This window comes from Scyliorhinus torazame, chromosome 8, assembly GCF_047496885.1.
Source record: "Scyliorhinus torazame isolate Kashiwa2021f chromosome 8, sScyTor2.1, whole genome shotgun sequence".
Taxonomy (NCBI): Eukaryota; Metazoa; Chordata; class Chondrichthyes; order Carcharhiniformes; family Scyliorhinidae; genus Scyliorhinus; species Scyliorhinus torazame.
Genome location: NC_092714.1, coordinates 102,245,143 through 102,264,208, shown reverse-complemented (window position 1 = coordinate 102,264,208; position 19,066 = coordinate 102,245,143). Strand labels below are relative to the sequence as shown.

General features: G+C 44.7%; 1 protein-coding gene across 1 annotated transcript in view; it reads right to left on the bottom strand.

The window, feature by feature from the left end:
* Positions 1 to 5,572: 5,572 nt before the first annotated feature.
* LOC140428015 (glycerol kinase) overlaps positions 5,573 to 19,066 on the bottom strand; it is a 203,857-nt gene continuing 190,363 nt past the window's right edge. Inside the window, exon 19 of the mRNA XM_072513963.1 lies at positions 5,573 to 9,057. Coding sequence (XP_072370064.1) covers positions 9,035 to 9,057 — 23 coding nt within the window. The 3' untranslated portion in view covers positions 5,573 to 9,034. The remainder of the gene's footprint in view (positions 9,058 to 19,066) is intronic.

The following is a 19,066-nucleotide window of genomic DNA, read 5'->3' as shown; positions in this document are numbered from 1 at the left end:
AGGGCCGGGATTCTCCCTTCTGAGGACTAAGTCACCATGCCAGCGGGAGAACCAGTATCAACCACTCCAGCGTCAACAGCTCCGGAAAGTGTGGAATTCTCCGCACTTTCGGGGGCTAGGTGGATGGCGGAGGGGTTGACGCTGCTCCAGCTGGCACCGAAGGGATGGCGCGAGTTCGCGCATGCGCCGAAGGGCTGGCATGATCTCGCGCATGCGCGGAACCACCGGCGTGATTTGTGCATGCGCAGACAGGCCGGCGTATTTTGGCGCATGCCAAATTCTCTTCTCCGCGCCGGCCATGGTGGAGCCCTACAGGGGCCGGCGCAGAAGAAAGAAGTACCCCCACGAACAAGCCCTCCCGCTGATTGGTGGGTCCCGATCGCGAGCCAGGCCACCGTGGGGGCCCTCCTCCCCGAGGACCGCCCCCGCCGACTTACCTGCCAGGTCCCGCTGGTATGTGAGTTGAGTGATTCACGCCGGCGGGACAGGCCAAAAATGGACGGCCGCTCGGCCTATCGGGACTCGGTGTAGCCATCTGGGATGGCCACTTCCAACTAGGTACAGAGAAACCCGCAAAGCCTAGCGGGTAAAATAGACAAGCCAAGACTCAGGCAGGCTCAGAGCCTGAAATGCATATTCATAAACCAGAAGTCCAGGCGGTATCGAAACTCCGTCCAATTAGCATTTTAATGGGGCCAATTAGCATTTGATGGCCCATCTTCACCAAAACAAAGGACTGGTACTTGAGCAACCGGGACAGTCCCAGATATTCCGGTGCCACTCCTTGTTGAAGGGAAATGGAAACAATGGGGTCAATGACCGCTTGGGACACTCCCAGCCATCCAGATCCCCGCCCACTTATTGGCTAAGGAATCGAACAGAGTGATCAGGTATCACTCAATTAGTAAGGACCGCCCAAAAGAGCACAACCCCCCCCCCCCCCCCCCCCCTCCTTGAGTATGAGTTTGCCATATGTTCGTCCTCTCTTGGTCCTGGTACCCCGGTCACGGCCATCTCCAAGTGCAGCAACGCCAGAAGCAAGTACAAGTTCAACGCTGGCTACCAGACGGATGAGCCTCGCTGAGCAGCAGTTACTCCTTCGGACTCGATAGATCCAGAATCGAACAGCGGCCACTGTTTTCTGACCTAAGCCGGGTACCCGAAGTTAAGTACAGGTTGTCTTAGTCGATAGGTGTAGTTAACTAGTAGTGTTTATGTTGCATGACTAATTGTGTGTAAATAAAGTACCCTTGACCTTGAACTAACTAACTGGTGTTTGGCTCTTTGATCGATAGCCGGTTGAAACTTGTGGTAGTATCATTCGATACCTGGCGACTCTAAGCATTAGGACATAGATAATACAGAAAGAAGGGCAAATTCACTGATTGCCATAATTGGAACAGAGCCACGGAAAAGACAAAGTAAAAGAAAGCACAACACCGGAGAATCGCCGGGGGGGGGGGGGGGGGGTGGCGGCTGCCAACGGCCCCCGACCGGCGTGACGGGAATCCCACCCCCGCCCAAAAAACGACGCCGGAGAACACGGCAGCCGGTGTCGGGGCGGCGGGATGGGATTTGCTCCGCCCCCTGGAGATTCTACAACCCGGCGGGAGGTCGGAGAATCCCACCCATTAAATTTGCTTTCCCGGTTTACTAATTTTAGGAATATTCATGGATTTTACCTCGACCACCTTTTAAATAGTTCAGTTTGAGAGTCTGAGAGGTTGTTAAAATTTTAATTTAATTACTAGTTGATCACTAGGTTGTAGTGTTGACAAAGAACAGCAAGCAGTGTTTAACAAACAAAGCTAATTTATTTCACTATACTTAATTAGATTTGAACATTTCCTCAGGAATTAGATAAATAAATAATACACTACACTTCTACAATACTAGACTATGCTATCAGCTAAACAATCTCATATCTACTCAGTCTGGCTCCCTTCCGTTCTCTCCCAGAAGTCAAGGTGGCATGTGATATTTATATGGTTGCTCTATAGCACCATCTAGTGACTAGAGTAGTAACATTACATTAACCCTTTATGTTCCTTACAGTATCCACATATTGCGACAGGGATATGCTATACCTCTGCCACACTGTTGATAAATAATTCTACATTCCAATTAAAGAAATTAATCTAATCATGAACAATCCAGATCAAAATTAAACTTGTGTCCTTTTTAAAATTTAGAGTACCCAACTCATTTTTTTTTCAATTAAGGGGCAATTTAGAATGGCCAATCCACCTACCCTGCACATCTTTTGGGTTGTGGGGGAGAAACCCAAGCAAACATGGAGAGAATGTGCAAATTCCACACGGACAGTGACCCAGTATCGAACCTGGGACCTCAGTGCCATGCGGCAGCAATGCTAACCACTGTGCCACCGTGCTGCCCCAAACTTGTGTCTTGATACCTGCTTATACCATGGAGGGTTCACTATGACTACCAGGTCACCTTCCTAATACAAAAAGCAAGATTGACATGTCTCACTGGCCCTACCAATAACATAATTAAGGTTGATTAGCTGGGGGAAAGAAGCTAATCAAATTTAAAAAAATAAATTTGGACAAAACTTTAAAAAAGTTGATGCACACAATAATTATGTAAACTGGAATATTTATACTGCAGTATGGTTCCCAAATAAGTTGCTAAACAAAGGAGGGCAGGAACTGACTGTAGAATAATAGGAAAATAAAAATAAATGAAAAATAGAAAAATGTAATTATAAATGCGTTGCTGCTTTTGTTTGAAATTACATGATTGGAGAAGGAAAAAACTATTTCATAATAGCATTGACTAAAAGAAATGTATAATTGTCGACGGCAGGGTGGCCTAGTGGTTAGCACTGCTGCCTCACGGCGCCAAGGACCCTGGTTCAATCCTGGCCCCGGGTCACTGTCCGTGTGGAGTTTGCACATTCTCCCCGTGTCTGCGTGGGTCTTGCCCCCTCAACCCAAAGATGTGCAAGTAAGTGGATTGGCCACGCTAAATTGCCCCTTATTTGGAAAATGCAATAATTGGGTACTCTAATTTCATTAAAAAAAGGAATGTATAATTGCCTGTGCGACAATTGTGGGACAACAGAAAGTAAGTGTATGCAAATGAAATAATTTTATTGGCATTTTTCAGTTTTTACAGCGTAACAGCTCATTCTATGGTGCCCCTGGTAGTTACATATAATCACTTCTTATTTACAGAGATTTTTTTACATGTGTTCCCTTCGTCTGTCCCCCCCCCACTCCCCCTTCCTTTCCCTTGTTGGTAGTCTGTCTTTTCCCTAGTACTGACTTCTGCCCCAGGTGTCACACACTGTGCTTCGCTCCTTTCTATTGTGGTTTTTGTTGTCCTTGCGGGGTTTTGGGGGGGGGGGGGGGCTTCCTGGCCCCTCCCCTTTCTCCCCTTGTTTTGTTCTGTGACTCCCTTGGGTTCCCTCCTCTCCATTATGTGTGCTCTTATTTGTTTTCCTCCATCCCTCCCTTCCTAGTTGCTGTTGGCCTCAAACAGGTCTTGGAATGGGCCGATGAATGGCCCCACGCTTTGTGGAAGCCCTCATCCAACCCTCAGATGGTGTATTTCTTCTTCAGGTGGAGAAATTCTGACAGGTCTGCCAGCTGTTCTGCAGCTGATGGTGATGCTACTGATCGCCAGCCGACAGGATTCTCCGGCATGCGATTAAGGAATCAAAAGCCAGGGTGTGGCCCACTTTCCCCGTATGTAGTTCTGGCTGGGCCGATATACCGAAGACTGCTACTCGCGGCACGCCTCCACTCTCACCCCGACAACCTTGGACATCACCTCGAAGAAGGCTATCCAGAACCCGGCAAGTCTGGGCCTGGCCCAGAACATGTGGGTATGGTTGGCCGGGCGTCCCTGGCATCGTTCGCATTTATCCTCCACCTCCGGGAAGAACCTGTTCATTTGGGTTCTGCTTAGGTGAGCACTGTGCACCACTTTAAACTGCATGAGCTTTAGCATAGCGCAGGAGATGGAGTTGACCCTACTCAGTGCTTCGCTCCAGAGTCCCCAGCCCACTTCTGTTCCCAGTTCATTCTCCCACTTTTGCCTGGCTCCATCCAGTGGTATTCTTGCCCTTTCCAGCAACCATCCATAGATGTTCCCAGAGTCCCCCCTCCTTACTATGTGTTTATTAGCTCCTCCAGTAACATGTCTCTCAGGGCCCTAGGGTACCTTGCCATTTCCTTGCAGGGAAAATGTTTAATGTGAATGTGCCTGAGTTCCTGTACTGTCGGTATTTCCAGGTCTTTCGTCAGTTCGCCCAAGGTTTTGAGCCTGTCCCCTATGTAAAAGTCCCTGTTAGTGTCCCATCCATCCTGTCTCCATTTTGTAATGGTGGCGTCGAGCATGGCTGAAGGAAATTTGTGGTTGCTGCAGATGGGGGCCATCTCGGTTAGGGCAAAATGTGCTTCATTTGGTTCCGTGTCTTCAATGTGGCTACCACCACTGGGCAGGATGTGTATTTCATCGGGGAGTGGGAGAGAGATGGGAGCGCTGCCATGGCAGGAGCCTGGAGGGTCGTTCCCTTGCAATGGACTCACCCATTCCGTGTTGGGTTCTCGCATCCATCCCCTCACCCTCTCGGCTGTGGCTGCCCAGTGGTCGTATTATAGTATTGGTAGGGCCAGACCGTCCATATTTTACTTCCTTTGAAGTGTTGACCTTGGGTTCCCTCCCCTTCCCCCCAAACGCCATGATGATTTTGTCTATCTTATGGGAAAAGACCTTGGGGATGAAGATCGGTCTGGATCTAAACAGGAAGAGGAACCTCGGCAGTACGTTCATCTTGATCGCCTGCACCCTTCCCACCAGGGAAAGCGGGAGTGCATCCTATCTCTAGAAGTCCTTTTTAACTTCCTCCACTAGACTGGTCGGATTCCATTTGTGGATCTGTGTCCAGTCATGGGGTATCTGGATCCTCAGGTAGCGGAATTTGTTTTGGGCTAGTTTGAATGGTAGTCCCTCCCCCTTTCAGTTTCACTGGGAATGCCTCACTCTTGCCCAGGTTGAGTTTGTAGCCCAAGAAGGCTGCAAACACTTCCAGGAGCTTCACGATTACTCTCAGGCCATTCTGTGGGTCCGAGACGTAAAGGAGCAGGTCATCCGTATAGTGCGACACGGTGTTATCTGCCTCCTCTTTGGATGCCCTCCCAGCCTTTCATGTCTCGCGGAGTGTGTAAATGAAATATTTAAAAACACAAGATATACGTGTTAAAATATATGAGCTGAGGTCAAAAGATGAGCCAAAAATTAATTAGCAAATTTGCTTTTGCATCAATTATTTATATGAGAAAGGTTTACTCCACAGAAATGTGCTTTTCATTCATGGCAAGCAGCAGTCGAGGGGCTGGTTTAGCACAGCGGGCTAAACAGCTGGCTTGTAATGCAGAACAATGCCAGCAGCGCGGGTTCAATTCCTGGACCAGCCTCCCCGAACAGGCACCGGAATGAGGCATATAGGGGCTTTTCACAGTAACTTCATTGAAGTCTACTTGTGACAATAAGTGATTATTATTAGATTTTCATTAACATTAGGTTAAATCAGTAACACAGATGGGGTGGTGTATATCTTTATTAAATTGTTCATTAAATTAATCAGTACAAGCTTTAAATAAAATATTTTTACATAGAAATCAACATCTCAAATAAAAAATCTGGAAACAATTTTTCTGTTTTACAAATAATCACTTTTTTCCTCTTTGATAAATGGTTTCCCCAACTTTCACTTAGGTGAGGGCGTAAATGGGTCGGTGAAGATTCGATGGGCCAAATGGCCTCCTTCTGCACTGAATGTTCTAAGTCATTTTTAAAGGTATTTTTCAGAATAGTTGGTATGTATAAATATATGATTTACAAGTAATCCACATTCTATTCATTCCTATGAATAACTTTCAATGACAAGAAAAATGATGCTAATTCATAACTTGTAACATTCATATGTATTGAGAGTATCGTATTATTCGGATAATCTTGACAACTGATCAACTTGAATGAAGAGGTTCAATTGTCGACGGCATTATCATGCAGGGTAATGGCTGAGTAAATTGAAATATATGGGTGAGATTCCCTGGCCTTCCCCATGGCACATTTCCCCATCGTTGTAAATGGGATTTCCCATTGAATCTACTCCATGCTGTTGGGAACCTGAAGTGGGGATGCACCGGTGGTGGGACTGGAAGATCCCATTGATGTATTTAGCTGGGCAATCTTGTCCACGCTGTTGGCTAATTTTATAGTGCCTTAAGGAATAGCCATTCTTATAGTGCGCACCTCCTCCTCTTCAATGGCATTGAGAGAAAGATTTGATTGTACTTCAGAAGAATGAGATTTAGTGTGACACAAACATTTAAGCATGAAAGGGAAATTTAATGAAATATTCTTAAAACAACTAATCATATTCCTGAACAGCAGCATCAATTGGATTCATTGATATCCAATCTGTGCTGAAGTGGTGACGTTAAAGGTCAATTCTAAAATATACCATGCATTACCCCAAGATCCAACCACCCTTGGAAGCAGTAATGTGTAAATTGGAGTCGATGCTGGGATTCTGCATCGATTAAATGAGTTTGTTTTTAAAAAACGGGCAATCGGGGAAAGATGTATTTGAATGCTTTACCAGGTTAGCAGTCATACTCTAACCAAAAGAGAAAATGCTGGAAAATCTCAGCAGGTCTGGCAGCATCTGTAGGGAGAGAAAAAAGAGCTAACGTTTCGAGTCCAGATGACCCTTTGTCAAAAGTTGTCATACTGTATTGTGAAGCATAGCGAAGAGCAAAGAATATATGGAGCAGCCACTATGGCAGCCGTTAAAATAGGGCATTATTACAAAATACTTTGTTTATATCTACAAGTTATATCTATTATGTTGTATGATTTTAAGAAATACAGAAACTTTGTTCTTATAGGTTTATAAAAAGTTGTTGTAACTCAGATTTAAGGTAGCTTCCAAACATTCTGAAATCTAAAATGGCCAGAATGTCAGTCTAATAGCTCAATATTTTATCCAGGCATTATTTTGGTCGTGGAGGTGATAGCCAACATGGCGTTTTGTGGCAGTTTATAGTTATGTATACTAAAGTATGCAAGTATTCCAGATAATGTATTAACACTGCCAATTTTCTATTAGCATTGCATGGGTTCCTTTTAACAAATATTAAAATAATTTGTGCTTTCATCATACATCAAATATTATTGTTGTTTCTGCCATGATTGATCAACAGCCTTCGACTGCCTTCGAATATAATTCAAAAGGAATCAAAGTTGCACAAAGAATTAGAACAGTGTGTTCTTGAGGTCTTTGTTGGATTTCTGATTGACTGTTCAGATTAAAAAACTCTAAATAGCTGGCATTATATGACCTGCAAGAACTATCTATTGGATTATTTATAACTGAAAAAGACTAAAGCTTGGAAAAAGGTAATTAACTCTTTTCATGCACTTTCAAGGCCTTAATGTTTACATTCATGCTGTTGTACGATACATGCATAGTATAATGATTTCCGAATATTAACGTTGTTGATTAATTGAGGGTTTGGAAGAGGATGGTGAAACCAAGTCTGCAACTTCCAAAAACCCGCCAGAATGGCAATTCTCCATCGATTTAAAAATAAATGTTTTTTTGTTAACACAGAAACCCCAGTTTTGATTCACCATTATTGGATAGTATTCCTTGATTAAATTAAAGACATGTCGGCCACCATTTTTCCTGACTTAAATTCTGATTCATACATCATTTTTATTTCTGTTGGGCCCCTTTAAATTTTCTTGTGAACCCTAGAGGGCCAGAGAATACTGGTTGAGAGCTAGCTCTCTTTCATTAGACTCACTGCCTCAACTCTGGTTAAAATAAGTGATTTCTTTTGACTGTATTGGGAAAGAATAACCTTTGCTAATTTCATATGTGCCAATTAACAATCACCAGTATCTACACTTCAAAGGCTCTGCATTAAATTTGCTCAGGACAATACTAAGTTTTAATATCTCAAGACTAACTGTATCACATGTTCCTACCGTCAAAATTAATGCTGGAGGGCGGCACATTGGTTAGCACAACTGCCTCACAGTGTCAGGGACCCGGGTTCAATTCCGACCTCTGGTGACTGTATGGAGTTTAGCACTTTCTCCCTGTGTCTGCGTGGATTTCCTCCGGGTGCTCCGGTTTCCTCCCACAGTCGAAGGGTATGCAGGTTAGGTGGATTGGCCAAGCTAAATTGCTCCTTGTAGTGTCTAAAAAGGTTAGGTGGAATTTCTGGGTTATGGGAACAGGGTGGGGGCCTGACCCTAGGTAGGGTGCACTTTCAGAGGGTCGGTGCAGACTCAATGGGCCGAATGGACTCCTACTGCACTGTAGGGATTCTATGATTCTATGAATTTCAAGATGCACATTAATTTTGTTGTGGAAATATATGCTACAGCTTCTTTCCCGCTGCCCCATTCTGTCTCTCTATTTAGGTTTTCACTTCTAAATATTCTTAATTCCAAACCCTCCTTTTATTTAACTGTCATTTACTTCATCATTTCAGCAGACATATTATCATAAAGGATGCTTCAGCAGGGCAAGAAACTGATCTATTGATGATAAATCAACCCTACCACAATCACCAGCATCTGGAAGGAATCAGTATTAAAACAAATCAGTGAAAAATAAACAGTTTCAGTGTGTGCAAAATTGCAAGTCCTGGACTTTAAATATTAGACAGTACATTTGGCAACTCCATCTCGGGTTTCTTTTAATCCCCTTCACTTCATCTGATTCTCCACACAATTCTTATATTGAGTTCACAGATTTATTTCTGTATGATGTTCAGAGATTTAAGTACCTGCATATTATTTTTATATGTTGATAATACATAAAAAGGCACTCTCAATTAATGCTCTGTGTTCAAACATCATGAGGTATACAAATCGATAAGAAAATGATGAGAGGTTCTTTAGAAATTGTAGAATTGTAGATATCTGGAGGCAAAATTTCACAAAGCACCACACGATATCTTTTTATCCAGTTATAGTACTTCTAACAGCCTCCTCCTGAAGTGTCTAGAAAGAAAATAAAATGTAGTGAATTACACTATCCACGTTTTCTCATTTGCCAGTTGACTGACAAATGTGGTTATTCATCATTGTGCTCAGGAATTTCTAATTCAAGCCACCAAGAGTCTACCCAAAATGAAACATGCATGCTTTCCCTCTTGGGGCACATCTTTCATACCCAAATCCAGACTGTTTTCCAGCAGGGTGCTAAGAGCAAATACTTAAAGACCTTCAAGTGCATCTGGGTTATGATGACAGTATAGTCACCGACATCAATGTTGATTTAGCAGCAGCACATTGGTAAGGTTAAAGCTTCACCTTTCCTGTTAAGGCAATGACTTACAGAATTCTGAAGCCAAATGGAAGTATTATTGGCCCGAGACACAGATTTGCCTCTTCAAGTCCAATTAACGACCCAGACAGATTATTTAATTAACAGGCTCCGTAACATATAGAACTCCCCAGCTTAGATACTGTTTATTTAGTTTGTTAGAGGATTTATTCCACTTATTTAAGTGAGATGCAGAGTTCTGCAGCAATTAATTATATGCTCTCTTTGGAAGTCAATCATAAGGGGCTGTAAATCCTGCATACAGGAGCCTGTGTTCCCATAAGTTATTTGGGTTACATCTTCCAACACCTGTCATCCAAGTATTTTAGTATTAAATACCATTTCCTCCTTCTAAGACACAAGCATTCTGTGTTACAATAAAACTTGTACTGTAGCAAGGGCATCACCTAAGACAACATTGAATGAATCATGGAAATAAAATTAATTCAGGAATCAAGATCCAAAAATATTAAAAGTCCCCTACGTGGGTATCATACATTCCAAACTAGAGCAGAAATGTGAAATTTCACAATTCACCTTACTGAATGCAAGATCAAGGGCGGAATTTTCCGCCGACGGGATTCTCCGTTTTGCTGGCAGCCCGGGGGTTTCCCGACGGCGTGGGGCAGTCCCACAATGGGAAACCCCATTGACTGGCCGGCATAACGGAGAATCCCGCCAGCGGGGTGAGGCAGAAATGTGGTGTGGCGGGACGGAGCATCCCGCTCCTTGTTTACTTCGTAAATAGTTATTGCCAGCATTAGCACAAAGGTTTAAAGCAAGAGGCCTTTGTAGCACTTTCCTCCAATGCACCTAGTTGATTGCTGCTAAAGGTATAACACATAGCTAATTCCCCCTACTGTGATTTGAATGTAGCAATTTGATAGTTGCGACATAAAACTGGTAACAATTTGTACTTTCATTAACCTAATGCTAGACATCCTGAACAGCTGTTGATTCAATAAGCTAAGGTGCCATTCATGTGGATTTTACCTTGCATATAATTACCTTTGTTCTAATCAGGTCACTTTTGATTTCATCTTGGGAGTTTTGCGGCCTTCCCAGAAGAAATTAGCTACTTTGTAGCTAAATTACCAACTGGTATTTTGCTGATGGAAGGTTCAGCAGGGCCACATGTAAACATCAGTCAGCCTATCTGATCTGACTGGAGCCATTCTGGGTTAGTATAGGTCTTTCTATACAGTTTTGACTGATCACATGGGGTGCATGGAAAAAAGGTCCTGAATAGAACGTGAACTGGAACCCAGGATTATTTGACTTGCTATTCAATGTTTGTCCACTAATAGTTAGCAAGAGCAATTTTTGGGGTTAGTCTCAAAATTATTTACTGATAATGTATTAAATCCTTGTTGTGGGAATTGTCAGAGCCTCATTGTTTTCACCAGATGATGGCTGCCTCTATTGCCTTGAACTTGTGCAACTTGGCACCTTATGCTTTTGGAGTTAAGGCACTAGCAAGTAAAATAATTTATGTATATTTACATATTATGTATCCTCAATTATATGCTGTCAAAAAGTGGGCATACTTTCGTCCAAAAGTAAGAAAGTTTAATACTTAGTGCATCCTTTCATTTCATCCTTGCCATTTTTACAAATCTGGGGTAGTTTTAGTTTAGTCTTTTATGTTTGGTATATCCTTTAAGCAAAAACTATTCCTAGGACAGAGTCTTTAATATACTGTAAGCTGTATTTACACTTAACATTTCACTTATGAATATTTTTCTGATATAGCTCAAGTAATAAAGCTCACTAATGTCTGATTTAAAAAGAAAAGACTGCTTCTGATTGGTATCTGAACAAGATTACTAGAATACTCAATGGAAATGTAGCAAAAAAGGTTCAGTATGGATTTTCTCCAACTCGTCAGGAATATGTCGAGATTGCACCTAGTTATTTAAAACAAATGAAATCTGCAGTACTGACAGGCAGGTTGTTATAAAGGCACCTTCATATTCTGAATAAAGAGTAAAAATGGCAGCAATTTCCCCAATCACCAACTGTAAATCTGGCAGCAAATGAGTGGAATCTCTGTAGAAATGGCAAAAACAGCAGTTAATAGTTGGAGATTGTACTTTCGGTTGCACGGAGGGACGAGACAGGGGTGTCCCCTGTCACCCCTGCTCTTCGCACTGGTGATTGAACCCCTGGCTATGGCACTGAGAGAGTCGAGGAACTGGAGGGGGTTGGTGCGGGGTGGGGAGGAGCATAGGGTGTCGCTTTATGCGGACGACCTGCTGCTGTATGTGGCGGACCCGGTGGGAGGAATGCCAGAGGTAATGAGGATCCTTGGGGAATTAGGGGACTTTTCGGGGTACAAGCTCAATATGGGGAAGAGCGAGCTGTTCGTAGTTCAGCTAGGGGACCAGGAGAGGGGGATTGGCGAGCTCCCACTAAAAAGGGCGGAGAGGAGCTTCAGATATTTGGGGGTCCAGGTGGCCAGTAGCTGGGGGGCCCTGCATAGGCTTAACTTTACAAGGCTGGTGGAGCAAATGGAGGAGGAGTTCAAGAGGTGGGACGCGTTGCCGCTGTCCTTGGCGGGTAGGGTGCAGTCAATCAAAATGACGGTGCTCCCAAGGTTTTTGTTCCTGTTCCAGTGCCTCCCTGTGTTTATCCCGAAGGCTTTTTTCAGGCGGGTTAACAGGAGTATAATGGGGTTTGTGTGGGCGCGAGGGACTCAGAGGGTGAGAAGGGTGTTCCTGGAGCGGAGTAGAGATAGGGAGGGGCTGGCGCTGCCCAAACTCTGTGGTTACTACTGGGCCGCCAATGCGACGATGGTGTGCAAGTGGGTGATGGAAGGGGAGGGGGCTGCATGGAAGAGGCTGGAGACGGCGTCCTGTGTGGGTACGAGTCTGGGGGCGCTGGCAACGGCGCCGCTGCCGCTCCATCCAAGGAGGTATACCACAAGCCCGATGGTGGTGGCGGCCCTCAAAATGTAGGGGCAGTGGAGGTGGCATAGGGGGGAAGTTGGGGCCTCGGCGTGGACCCCATTATGGGGGAACCACTGGTTCGCCCCAAGAAGAACAGGTGGAGGGTTTTCGGGGTGGCACCGGGCAGGGATACGAAAGTTGGGGTTCCTGTTTGTGGACGGGAAGTTCGCGAGCTTGGGTGAGCTGGAGGAGAAGTACGGGCTTCCCCCGGGGAACACCTTGAGGTACTTACAGGTAAAGGCGTTTGCCAGACGGCAGGTGATAGAATTCCCACGGCTACTGCCACACACAGTACAGGACAGGGTGCTCTCGGGGGGATGGGTAGGAGTGGGAAAGATCTCGGAAACTTACCAGGTGATGCAGGAGGAGGAGGAGGCCTTGGTGGTGGAGTTGAAAGATAAGTGGGCGGAGGAGTTGGGGGAGGAGATCGAGGATGGGACGTGGCAGATGCCCTAGGGAGGGTGAATTCTTCCTCTTCGTGCGCGAGGCTCAGCCTCATACAGTTTAAGGTGCTGCACAGGGCACACATGACCGGGACAAAGATGAGCCGGTTCTTTGGGGGTGAGGACAGGTGTGTTAGGTGCTCAGGGAGCCCAGCAAATCACACCCATATGTTCTGGGCATGCCCAGCGCTGGATGAATTTTGGAAGGGCGTAGCGAGGACGGTGTCGAGGGTGGTAGGATCCAGGGTCAGACCGGGCTGGGGGCTCGCAATATTTGGGGTGGCAGAGGAGCCGGGAGTGCAGGAGGCGAAAGAGGCCGGAATTCTGGACTTTGCGTCCCTGGTAGCCCGGCGAAGGATTCTCCTTCAGTGGAAAAATGCGAGGTCCCCAAGCGTGGAATCCTGGATCAGCGATATGGCAGGGTTCATTAAATTGGAGAGGGTGAAATTCGCCTTGAGAGGTTCGGTACAAGGGTTCTTTAGGCGGTGGCAACCGTTCTTAGACTTTCTGGCAGAACGCTAGACGTTGTTCAATGGCAGCAGCAGCTCAGGGGGGGGGGGGGGGGGGTTACTTTATTTTTGTTTATGTTATTTACACTGGAGAGTCTGAGGGGGTGTATACACCTGTTGTGTTAAGTCGGGGTGTTAATGTTAATTTATTATTTATGTACAGGGGTTAAGTCGGGGTGTTAATGTTAATTTATTATTTATGTACAGGGGGGGAGGGGTTTGGGGGGTTGCTTTTTTAGATTGTGTTTGTACTTAACCCTGTTGGGTTCTTTTTTCTTTCTCATTTTGTTATTGATATTTTATGAAAACCGTTAAAGAAATGATTTAAAAAAAAAAAAAAAAAATAGTTGGAGATTGAATAAATCCCAGTTCACAATTTATGCCACAGAAGTAGAGGTAAGTTACCCCCAAATCCAATAATATTCATTTCAACAATTGTTCCAATATTTAATTCATTAAAATTTATTTATTACCTGAATTGTGCAACTAAATTCAAGATAACAACTGATTGGTAATAGAGGAGTCTGTTAATCATGGTTAATCCATAGAAGCAGAGAGTTCAATAAGAACACAGGAGGGCAAGTAGGACATTCAGCCCTCAAGCCTATTCCACCATTCAATGAGATCATGGCAGATGTGTGACTAAACTCCACATACCCAACTTTGCCAGGTATTCCAAGTACCTTTGGTTAAGCAAAATCCTATGGATTCCAGATTATAATTTATAATTGACCTAGCATCAACAGGTGTTTGCAGAAGAGAATTCTGAACATTTCCACCCTTAGTGGGTAGAAGCATTTTCTAATTTCCCCCCAAAAAAATCTGGCTCTAATTTTTAGGCTAATGTATTCTAACCCGAGACCCTCCAACCAGCCAAAACAACTTTTCTTTCTAACTCACCAGTTGTTCCCTTTAATATGTTGAAAAATCTAAATTATCCCTAAGCGTTGATAATTTCTTCCAATAATTTTACATTCGGAGTCCAGTTATCATTCTGTGGAATCTATTCCCTCCAAGACCAATATTTTCTTTTGAAGGAGTGATGGGCAGACTGAACATAGTAGTACCCTAGGTGCAGTCTAAACAGGACTTTGAACACTGCAGCATAATGTCTACCCGATATATCTAGTGGACTAGAATACAAAAGGGCAGCCTTTTTGATTTTTTTTGTACTTGCTCATGTCAGTTTAAAGATGTATTGGAGATCCAGTTTCCCCAATCCTTCATGTTATCTCTTGCTCATCCACCCTCCCAGGCAAGCCCCCATTCCCCCCGCCCCCCCCCCTCCCCAGGACGTCCCCACCCCCCCCTCTAGGTTGCTGCTGCTGCTGACCGACCTTCCTCTAACGCTCCGCGAAATAGTCTAGGAACGGTTGCCACCGCCTGTAAAACCCCTGCGCAGACCCTCTCAAGGCAAACTTAATCCTCTCCAACTTTATGAACCCAGCCATATCATTTATCCAGGCCTCCAGGCTAGGGGGCTTCGCCTCCTTCCACATTAGCAAGATCCTTCGCCGGGCTACTAGGGACGCAAAGGCCAGAATGCCGGCCTCTTTCGCCTCCTGCACTCCTGGTTCGTCCACTACTCCAAATATTGCTAGCCCCCAGCTTGGCTTGACCCGGACTTTCACCACCTGAGATATTGCTCCCGCCACACCTCTCCAGAACCCCTCCAGTGCCGGACATGACCAAAACATATGGACATGGTTCGCCGGGCTCGCTGAGCACCTTCCACATTTGTCCTCTACCCCAAAGAACCTACTCAAACTCGCCCCCGTCAAGTGCGCTCTGTGGACCACCTTAAATTTTATCAGGCTGAGCCTGGCACACGAGGAGGAGGAATTAACCCTACCTAGGGCATCAGCCCACAGACCTTCCTCGATCTCCTCCCCCAGCTCCTCCTCCCATTTACCCTTCAACTCTTCTACCAGCGCTTCCCCCTCTTCTTTCAACTCCTGGTGTATTTCCGACACCTTGCCCTCCCCGACCCATACACCCGAGATCACCCTATCTTGAACTTCTTATGCCGGGAGCAACGGGAATTCCCTCACCTGTCGCCTCACAAAAGCCCTCACCTGCATATATCTAAAGGCATTTCCCGGGGGTAACTCGAACTTCTCCTCCAGTGCCCCTAGGCTCGCAAACGTCCCGTCGATGAACAGGTCCCCCATCCTTCCAATCCCCGCCCGATGCCAGCTCTGGAACCCCCCGCCCATCTTCCCCGGGACAAACCGGTGGTTACCCCTGATCGGGGACCACACCGATGCTCCCATTGCACCCCGGTGCCGTCTCCACTGGCCCCAGATCCTTAGCGTGCGGCCACCATCGGGCTCGTGGTATACTTTGTCGGCGAGAGCGGCAGCGGTGCCGTCACCAACGCCCCCAGGCTCGTTCCTTTACAGGACGCCATCTCCATCCTCTTCCATGCCGCCCCCCTCCCTCCATAACCCACTTGCGGATCATCGCCACATTTGCTGCCCAGTAGTAGCTCCCCAGGTTTGGCAGCGCCAACCCTCCTCGGTCCCTACTGCGTTCTAGGAACCCTCTCCTTACTCTCGGGGTCTTATTCGCCCACACAAACCCCATAATACTCCTGCCTACTCTCTTAAAAAAGGCCTTAGTGATCACGATGGGAAGGCACTGAAACACAAACAGAAACCTCGGAAGGACCACCATTTTGACCGACTGCACTCTACCCGCCAGCGAGAGCGGTAACATATCCCATCTTTTGAAATCCTCCTCCATTTGCTCCACCAACCTCGTCAGATTCAGTTTATGTAGGGCCCCCCAACTCCTGGCTATCTGGATCCCCAGATACCGAGAGCTCCCCTCCGCCCTCCTCAGCGGTAGGTCCCCTATCCCTCTTTCTTGGTCCCCCGCCTGTAATACAAAGAGCTCACTCTTCCCTACATTGAGCTTATAGCCCAAAAACTCCCCAAACTCTTCAATTAATCTATTAATAACTCTCTGTAATTATATGAATACTTTCTTACAATGTTACCTATCTTTAGATCTATCTTTGGACCAACAAATGTGGATGTGTGGCTTTCTATCCCATCATCTAAGGCTTTAATAAATCTGGTCAACAGTTGAGGCCCCAACACAGATCCTTATGGGCATTACTGGTTGCAGTTAACCATTAGAGTACTAGCCCATTATCCATGCCTCACTGTCTTCTGACGAAAGAGTGAAGCTTCAACAACTTAAATAATTAGTCTGGATCATTGTGTCACAAGATAAATTTATTCAACTTCTGATTTTTTTTTTTGTATGAGCAGCAGTTATCTGCGGTCAATCATCTAATCCTCAATCCAATCTAGTACTCTACCCCCAATTCCCTGTGATCTCGCCTTCTGGATCAGTCTTTTACGCGGCACCTTATCAAACGCCTTCTGGAAGTCGAGATGTACCACAACCACAGGTTCCCCATTATCCACCTTGCTGGTTACGTCCTCAAAGAACTCAAGCAAGTTTGTCAAGCATGACTTACCCCTCATAGAATCATGCTGACAATGGTGGATTGAGCTTTGTCTTTCCAAATGTTCAGTTATCTTCTCCCTAATGATTGATTCCAGCAACTTCCTCATCACAGAGGTCAAGCTAACGTCTCTAGTTTCCTACTTTTTGCCTCTTTACCATTTTGAATGGGGCGTCACATTTGCATGTTTCCAATGCACCAGGACCCTTCCAAACTCCAGGGGATTCTGAAATAACAATTAATGCATCCACTATCTCCGCTACCACCTCCATTAATATCCTGGGGTGCAGGCCATCAGGTACCGCAGACTTATCTGCCCTTAATCCCATCAGTTTATTCAATACCGTCTCCCTAGTGACCAAGTTCCTCTGCATTAATTGTAGTTTTTGGAAATTTTTTATTATTTTCTACCATGGAGAGGCAAAATATTGGTTCTGAGCCTCCGCCATCTCTGTGATCCCCATTATTACCTCGCCAGTATCATCCTCTAGAGGGTCAACATTTACTTTAACTACTCTCTTCCAGTTTATATACTTATGGAAGCTTTTGGTATCAGTGTTTATGTTTTCTGCTAGTTTTCTTTCAAAGTTCATCTTGGTTCTTTTGATTTGATTTTTAGTAGCCTTTTGCTGAACCGCAACATTTTCCAAATCCTCCAGCTTACCATTAGCTTTTGCAGCATTATATGCCCTAGTTTTTGCCTTTATGCCTTCCTTAGCCATAGAATGTTTGTCTCCCAATTACAATTCAGCTTCCTCTCAGGAATGTACTTTGATTGAGTGGTATTTAATATCTCCCGGAACATCCACCATTGTTCCTCAACTGTCCTACACTCAATTAGCTGTACCCAGTCTACTCTTTCCTCAGGCCTGTATAATTACCTCTGCCCAATGCTAAAACTTTAGTATAGCACTCTGTCTTCCTTCGCTTAATTTGAATTTGAAATTCTAGCATGCTGTGACCACTCCTTCCAAGAGGATCCTTAATGACAAAATCTTCTTTGTTACATAACACTAAATCTAAAGTAGCCTGCTTCCTGGTTGGCTCTATAACCTATTGCTCCAAGAAACAATCCTTCATACACTATGAAATCTCCCTCCAGGCTACCCTTGCCAATTTGATTAATCCGTCAATATGCATATTAAAATCACCCATGATTACAGTTGTGCTCTTCTCACAAGCCCTCATTATTTCTTGGTCTATACTATGCCCCACTTCGGAAGTATTGCACGGAGGACTGTAAATTACTTGTAAATGCCAAGGAATTTTTCCCCCCTGATTTTTTATTTCCACCCAGATCGATTCAACATTTTGGCCCTTAGTGCCAATATAATTTCTTAATACAGCCTTGATGCCAACTTTAACCAATAAAGCAACTCCATCTCCTGTTCTGTCCTATCTATCCTTTCGGAATACTGAGTACTCTTGGGCATTTAACTCCCAGTCCTGGTCCTCCCGCAACCATGTTTCAGTCATCCCAACCAAATCATACCCATTTGTCTCTATTTGTGCTGTCAACTCATTGAACGTATTCAAATACCACATGCATTTAAGGTACAAGTTTTAAAAAATATGTTCTACTGATTTGTCTTTCCCTTAAGATCATTGATGTGGCATTGATTTTCCCTTACCTGATTGATTGTGGTGCCAAGTCTAAAAGATTTCTAACTAGCCAGCAACAATGATATCATCAAGCAAACTAACGAACCAGGTAGCAAAATTCACTTTTCAGGGAAGGAGAGGCTGTTCATAAGTAACTGCGACCTATAAACCTAGAAAATCCATGCCTTTTCGTGAGACTTTCCTACAACAATATTACAGTATAAAAATAGAAGCTAATGTCAGCTGAAGCCTCAAATGTGGTGGCAAGTTCCATATTTCAACTACTCTTTGCGCAAGAAGTTTCTCCTGAGTTTCTTATTCGATTTATTGATGATTATTTGATGTTTATGGCCCCTAGTTTTGGACTGCTCATCGACTGAAAACATTATTGCTTTATAACCCTATCAAACCTATTCATAATTTTAAAGATCATTTATAGATGACTCCTCCATCTTTTCTTTTCTAGAGAAGAGTTCTTTCTTGTTTCTAAAGAGTCCCAACTAGTTCCGCATTTCCTTTCCTTATGATTTTAGGTCAGACGTTATCTTGTAAGTTTTCCCCACATTCTCTAATGCCTCAATATCCTTTCTGTAATATAGAGACCAAAACTGTTCACTGAGGTCTCACCAAGGTTCCAAAGAACCCTCTACTTTTCAATTCTATTCCCCTACAAATAAACCCCAGGGCCTTGCCTTTTTAATTTG